We start from the raw sequence: 7802 nt of genomic DNA, 5'->3' as shown, positions 1-7802 counted from the left end.
TGGGGCAGTATGAAAAAACCTCTTAATTTCAGTGAGTTGCTTGCAAGCAGAAGCTCAAAATGAAGAGGCCAACATAACAAAGACTTCAAAAAAAGTGTCATTTTCCTGAAGCACTCCTCAACATTTTCTATTAATAGCTTTGCATGAGAAAATAATGTCATACACACCACTCATCCTTGCAGGAAGTAGACATTTTACTCCAATTGCAAGCATTTATAGAAGTTACTACTATGCATTTTACATGCCTTCTGCCCACCTGTGTTTATGCTAGTCATGTGTAACCTTCAAAGAACCCAGCTTAGGTGAAGATTCAACATAAGCAGCCGGAGAGCAGTTATTTACAAGTTTGCCTTACTTCACAAAGGAGAGAAACCATATCACACACATAGAAAGAATACTGATTTTAATTAAGGTATTTAATTAGTCCAAAAGGACAAACAAACTAGTCCATTCCGGACTGAGAAGGGAGCCAGTACTTTCACCACAACCCAAAAATTTAATGTAGTAGCAAGTATTCCACCTTAGGCTATTGGATGTTCCTCCAGTCTACAAGAAACCTTCCTCCAGTGGCCAAGCCATTTAAAGCAGATTGGCAGGATACATGCCAGTCTATTTGGTGAACTGCTCTTGCTAGGAAAAAGGATGTAATTCAAGTCATGGTCTATATCAGTGGTGGCGAACCTATGGCACGGGTGCCAGAGGTGGCACTCAGAGCCCTCTCTGTGGGCACGCGTGCCATCGCCCCAGCCAGGCCCAGACCATCATTAAAGTGTCAAATTCTCTGCCAAATAATTTTAAGTAAATGAAAGCATTTGGGATTGCTTTCCTTACTTTGTTTGGATCATCTTAAGTTAATGTATGAGTTGTTTTTTCTAAAGTAAAACCTCAGTATTCAGGTTAAATTGCCGTGTTGGCACTTTGCGATAAAGAAGTGGGTTTTGGGTCACAGCTTGGGCACTCGGTCTCTAAAAGGTTCGCCATCACTGGTCTATATATTTCCGGACAGCTCTCATGGGTGATCTGTTTTGTACTTGAAAATGAAATTAAATAACAGCTTTGTCACTTTATTTCTACTACCCTGAAGGATTTTGGCAAAATGCATACAACTGCATCTGCATTATCTTCACATTACCCACAGAAGATAAAAGAGGCTAAAAGGACAACATTTGAGTGAAAGAGGAACACCTAACAAGGATTACTGACAGGTGCAGCCACTAGGCTGGCTACTTGCAAACTGCAAAGGCTGTTCACTTCTGGCCCAGAAGCTGTTTGAGCACAAGCTCAGGTGTAGCAGGTCCTACTGTGTCTTCCATGGAGTCTAACACAGCTTTTTTATCCAGCTGTCTACCCCATTACAGTTCAACAGCTGAGGCCCAAAACTTGCTGCTGCTTCTTGAAGAGATAGAGACATTTGTTTGGGGAAAGGTGAGGAAGCTGGTACTGTCTAAATTAGCTGATTGTTGTAGCTTTTTTTCAGAAGCTTTCCTTCAGATGTCTGCTAGATGCAAAAAGCGCTGCTGGTAGCGTCACAGTGAGGCCAAACTGACAAAAATTATAGGTAATTCCATTTTAAAAAATGAATATAAATATGAAACAAAATTAGAGGGCGAAATATACTGGAGACTGACATTTGTAGCTATTCCAGGTAGCATACCTAAAACTTCTCTCCCTTGTGCACTAAGAAAAGAAAAGTGGAAAATTCTACAACCCTCCCCCTTCTATGTGGTCATAAGGATACTTTTACCTGTATAACACCAATATACAGCTCTTCATCATTTAACAATCTAGTTTGTATTGCATCTAAATTAAGGAAATGAATTATTTTTCCATATACAGATCTACTAGTGCATGACAAGACTATACAGTAAAGTGTTTTCAGCCATGAGCTTACCAGAGTGCTTTTCTGATCCTGTAAGTACAAAATATTCATCTTTAACTGTCACACACAACCACCTACATTTAATACGTAATGAATTCTGAGGTAAGCAAGCACTCGCATTTTGTTAGGAACTGGGTTCCACTGGCTACCCTGTTTTATACATGTAGGATTGGATTCAAAGGAGTGTTTCTGTGCATGGAAAGATTTCTGTCTATGGAGGATAACTTTTTTTGCCTAAACAGCATTTTGGGTTGCAACAGGAGGTGAGTGAGATGTGTGCTGTGGTCAGAAATCCTTCCACTCATGAAAATGCTCTGCTGGAACCAAGCTGTTGGATTGGATCCCACAACCAGAAGTGGTGCGTACCCTCCCCTACAGCCCATTAAAAGCTGATGATGGGTGCTGGGAGAGCTTTGAAGACAAAACACCACGTGGCACAAGGGCCACTATGGAGGAAAAGAATCTGATGAAATCAGTCCACTATCATCTTCTGCACTGGAGCTCTTCCACCTGTTGGAAGGGCCACTGGTGAAAATGAGTTGGGGCCAGTTTCAACCAAATTTCTTGTCCTTCTGCAGCCTCCTGTGGTATTTTGCCTACAAGGCTCTTCCCTCCCACCCATCAAGTTATTGCAATCAAAAGGGTGCTGCTGGAAAAAGATGGGAAAGATCTGTGAGATTATACTTGTAGTTCATTAGAATCAAGAAACCTAATTCCTCTATGCGCAACTACTATGGGATATACGTGACTTAGAAAGTACAGATTGGACAGAACAGTAGTGCCCCATTACAAGTGAAATATCAAGTGATTACAATATAGCCTTTCAGAAAAAACAGTCAAATGACCAAGTAGTAAAATGTATTTTCAAATGTTGAGCTCTCAGTCTCAAATAGTGTGACTATCTGGAAGCAAAAACAAATTTCTGACCTGAACACATCTTGAGTAACAGCAACCCAGCCTTTGGCATTGTTATCTTTAAAAAACCTGTGTTAAACACTCAAAGATGTATCCAGTACACTAGTTATTCCTGATTGTTTGCATTTGGTTGTTTTGTATATAGTAAGCTGAACATGCAACATCTTTCATAGTTCCTTGATAAGGCAACATTTACTATGAGTAACTCAACTTTTCAGCAATTGTACTAGCAATTCAAAAGATATCTTGCAAAAATCTGCAAAGCTAAGATATTCAGCACATTTTCATTCACTGCAGAGAAATCATCATGTAATTTTGTCTGCCAAATTCAGACAGTTACATGACACTAGACCACAGATATTTTCGAAGTACACTGAGGTCATTTAGTTGCGCCACTTAAAACGTCAGCATCTCTTCAGCTATTAAACATTCCCTAGAATTCAAGTAGAACAATTCAGGATATTCTATTGGGTTTAAACTTGCAAAGTGCTGTTCTTCAGCGTGAGGCACATGCAGCTCCAATACCAAGAAGAGACCCTTTTCCATGTTCAGGTGCATTGAAGTGATCTTCCTCATTCAGCTTTACTATTCTGAAATCTTCTCTAACCTTTTCCAACAGATCTGGTTTGAAAATAACATCCAACGCAGTCATCGCCAAAGCTTTAGCTGTCCGCAAGGCATAGAACTGTGCTTCTTCTGACCCTAAGATAAATTAAAACCCACAAGCAAAAACAAAAATGGATAAAACTGCTACCATAAAGATGCAGCAAATCCCCCCAAAAAACAACTATCGTGTTTCCCCGAAAATAAGACACTGTCTTATATTTATTTTTTCTCAAGAAGACACACTAGGGCCTATACCACGAATGCATAGAAATCCTGCTAGGGCTTATTTTTGGGGTAGGTCTTATTTTCGGGGAAACAGGGTACGTAGGAAGATGGCACCCTTTGTTCCCAAAACATTTCAAGTTGAAATCATTAAGGGAAATTCCTTTGTGAATCCATTCAGAATTGCAGTTCAGCTGTATAGTATCAGTCAGTCATGTAAGAAAAGTTGGATTTATACCTTCACTTGGTGTCTCAGTGCGGTTTACATTCTCCTTCCTTTCCTCTCCCCACAACAGACACCCTGGGAGGTAGGTGGGGCTGAGAGAGCCCTGACAGAACTGCTCGAGAGAACAGCTGAGAACTGTGACTGACCCGAGGCCACCCAGCTGGCTGCATGTGCAGAAGTGGGGGGGAAACCTAGTTCTCTAGAGCCCGCCACTCTTAACCACTACACCAAACTTCCATCTGTACACCAAATTGGCATTACACCAAACTGGCATTACTTTGGTCCAAGTAAGCCATTTCAGTCAGTTATCAGAATCAGTTTTTTAGCCATGAGTATTGTCTGCCTTACTCAGAACTAGTAAGCACATTTAAGAAGCAAGTATGACTGTACAGTTGTTCCACAATTCTGAAGAAATTTATAGAAGGGTGAGTTTCCCTCATTACAAAGTTGAGTTCAAGATGCTCTGGAATTAAGGATACTTTATTCCCCCTACACATGTGTAAGTTTTTCCAACTATACTAAAATACTACTAGCAATAGTCATTTAAATTAAATTTTTAATAGTCTGAATACCAAATTTCATAACATCCAACTTTATTACTGCTGCTGGTAATCAAAGGCGCAATTTGCCACTTGTACTCAACAAGCAGCCAAGCTGTAAATTATACAAGGGAACATCCATGAGTAGTTTAGAAGAACTACAGGAATGTAGGTAAGAGACATGAATTCTTCAAAAATAGGGCTTTTCTTGTGCCATTTAAAGCACTAAAAGTAAATCAAGAGTTCCCTGTGAATGGAGCACACATTTATACCTAGATGCATTCATTACTATAGTAATATGTCACAGAACCATGTCACACAGCATCGCTCAGGAGGACATTTCTATGAAGGTAATAAGACTATACTATCACAGAATGGTTCAGAAAGGCACTTTTATAAAGAGAAAAGGACTATGTACCACTGGGTGTTGTATGTATCCTGCTCTTCCTGCATTGCTTTCTACTTTTTAAAATACTTTCTGTATCATACTTGATACTCCTTTGCACTGTTTCTAGTTTTTGTAATCCTATTGCATTAGTTATTAGATCTCCCCTGCTATTTGACTGCATTGTTTTACACTGCATAATCCACCTTGAGTCTCAGTGAAATAGGCAGACCGCAACTCAAATAATTAAATAGAAGTTGCATGATTAATTCTCCTCACTGATCAGGAAGTTCATACATATGACTAACTATTCAAAAAATTACTACAAGAAATCACTTGGATTGCCATCTGAATTGCCTCTGTGTGATGCACCCTGTGATATAGCCCCCCTCCTGACCCGGAGAAAGGGAAACTCACTAGAGGTGTCATGGGCTCTTTCTTTATCAGATCCCTAATGCACATCAATTAACCACATCTTTCAAAAGAAAGACAATTTATTTTACAAAAGAACAAATATTAGTACTTACGAGAATCCAAAACAGAAAACTTAAAAAAGAACCCAGCCACTTAAACTATCTCACTTTGTCTTTAAAAGCAGGTTCTTGCTCCCGAGAAAGTCTCAGACAGGAGGGTAACAAAACTTTCAATCTTGCCAGCTGCAAAACAATTTCACCTCCTGATAGTCTGGTTCAGCCACAGGAGAATCCTCCATCGTCAAAAGAGATGAAGATTAAAAGACTAGCCTTCTACTAATTTATCCACTATCTCCCCACTAACGTGCTAACAATTTAATAAACGTGACCTTTTCCAGTCAACATGCAAAGACTTCATCCTTAACAAACATCACCTGTTAACAGTTGGTCAAATTAACCAGCACAAAGGGCTGTTATCTTTCTCTTAACAGTAATGGAGTTTTAAAGAGGAAAATACAACTACAACTGAGCATCACACTCTGTAACTACAATTTCTAGCCATTTTCTTTAACAATGTGTGAACAAATTCCAGACTCCCACAGTCTACTGGAAAGTGGCTAGAGTACCAGTTTGGATGCCAAAAACCCAGGTTCAAAAACATTTGCTAAGTAACTCCCCCCTTAACCTAAACTACTTCACAGGGTTATTGTGAGACTAAGACATACTAACCTAAGCATATTAACCAGGAGTTTATTTTTGTGTAAATGTGCTTAAGATTGCATTGTAAAACAATACCAAACTCCTTGAAGGACAGGATCCACGTTTGATCTGTAAAAAGCACCCGTATATTTCTGAATAAGAACAGCTTACTTCCACTAACCTGCAGCAGCTGTGTACTGCTCAGTATGGTTCAGTGCATTTGACCCAATGTAAAAATAGGGATGAATCCCAGGAATCACAAAGGTAACATTTCCAAAATCAGTAGAACCTAAGAAGAAGAAGAAGAAGAGATTGGATTTATACCCTGCCCTTCACTACCCCAAAGGTGTCTCAGAGCGGCTTACAAACTCCTTTCCCTCCCCACAACAGATACCCTGTGAGGTAGGTGGGGCTGAGAGAGCTCTTGACAGAAACTGCTCTTTTTCAAGGACAGCTCTTATCAGAACTAAGGCTTGCCCAAGGTCAAGGTCATCCAGCCAGGTGCAAGTGGAGGCGTGGAGAATCAAACCCAGTTCTCCCAGATTAGAGTTCACGCACTTAACCACTACACCAAACTGGCTCTCTGTTTGGTGTAGAAGAGACAAAACCTGTGAGAATTAAACGTACAGTGAAAACAAATGCCCTGGATAGTTTACTAAAGGTACAAGTTATACAGTTACTACACAGTTGGTGTAGTGGTTAGACTAGGGTCTGAGAAAACCAGGTTTGAGTCCCCACTCTGCCACAGAAATCTGTGGAGTAACCTTGGGCCAGCCACACACACTCAGTCTACCACGTTGATGTGAGGATAAAATAAAGAATGATATAAGCCATGTTGGGTCCCCATGGGGGGAAAAGCAGGGTATATGTAATCAAATACATTTTGCACCAATAAATTTAGATTATGTGTCAAAAACATTTGTGGTTGGAATTGTGCAAATTCAACACGATTATATTATATTTGCATTTATTCCATTCCATTTACAAATAAAAGTTCTGGAAAAAAATTCTGTAAGAAGGGAATGAAAGAAGAGAGTAATAGTGATGCACATGGCAGGCAGCAATAGCTACAGATGAAGAGAAGAACCTGCATTAGACAGTAGCTCTACTCCCTAGCCATGGAATATATGACAAGAGTCCATAATAAGAGTAGAAAAAATAACAGATTTGTTTAAAGCACAAAAGAAAAGTGTCAGGCTTAGCAAAGAAACATTAGAAAAATTGGGTGTAAAAGGCTACTTACATGCATTTTGCACAGCCAACTTAATTCATTCCACTGCACAACTGGGAGGAAAAAGGACGTAACTAAAACTGATTTAGGGGTGAAAGCTATACTTTTAAAGCAGAGATAATTTGCAAAGAGGAGGGACCCAAGTTCTGATTTTCTATTTAATGGCTTACATTGAATTAAGTGTTAACATAAAGAAATGAGCTCCAAGCTTTTTTTTGCCCCCCGAAGGGGATTTTTTTTATCGCTTTTGTATAAACTACAAAGAAAATAGGAAAGGGAATCTAATATCTACAGGAGAAAGGAAAGTTAACCACTAAAACCCCAAGTAGTGAAGATCATTACATAAGCTTATAAAATGATTAATCTAATCTATTATTAATACAATGTTCTTGAATGTTTAAATCTAGCCAATATTCCCCCCAACCCAATCTCAATTACTGTTTAAGGCAATCACAAAAGAATCAAACTTAAATGTAGCTTCTTAAAGGTGGAATTCAGAGTTCCTCTGCATCTCATTTCTTAGCATTTCTTTTCCTCAAATCATAATCTCTTTTGGGGGCCGCAGCCCCCAACTCTGAATCAGAGTCCTCCTCAGTAGCTGAAGAAGAGTTTTCACTGCTTTCTTTATCCTGGTCTTCATCTTCTCCGGACCTTCCCAGTTGCTGCTTCAAGAACTCATTTGCTTTC

General features: G+C 39.5%; 1 protein-coding gene across 1 annotated transcript in view; it reads right to left on the bottom strand.

Annotated features, from left to right (window-relative positions):
- Positions 1-931: 931 nt before the first annotated feature.
- PM20D2 (peptidase M20 domain containing 2) overlaps positions 932-7802 on the bottom strand; it is a 34731-nt gene continuing 27860 nt past the window's right edge. Inside the window, exons 6-7 of the mRNA XM_015417078.1 lie at positions 6066-6173; positions 932-3496 (exon numbers count right to left, since the gene is read on the bottom strand). Coding sequence (XP_015272564.1) covers positions 3291-3496; positions 6066-6173 — 314 coding nt within the window. The 3' untranslated portion in view covers positions 932-3290. The remainder of the gene's footprint in view (positions 3497-6065; positions 6174-7802) is intronic.

The sequence above is a fragment of the Gekko japonicus genome, unplaced genomic scaffold, assembly GCF_001447785.1.
Source record: "Gekko japonicus isolate JY-2015 unplaced genomic scaffold, Gekko_japonicus_V1.1 scaffold760, whole genome shotgun sequence".
NCBI lineage: Eukaryota > Metazoa > Chordata > Lepidosauria > Squamata > Gekkonidae > Gekko > Gekko japonicus.
The sequence above is the reverse complement of the archived record's forward strand: the minus strand, read 5'-3'. Positions and strand labels throughout refer to the sequence as shown.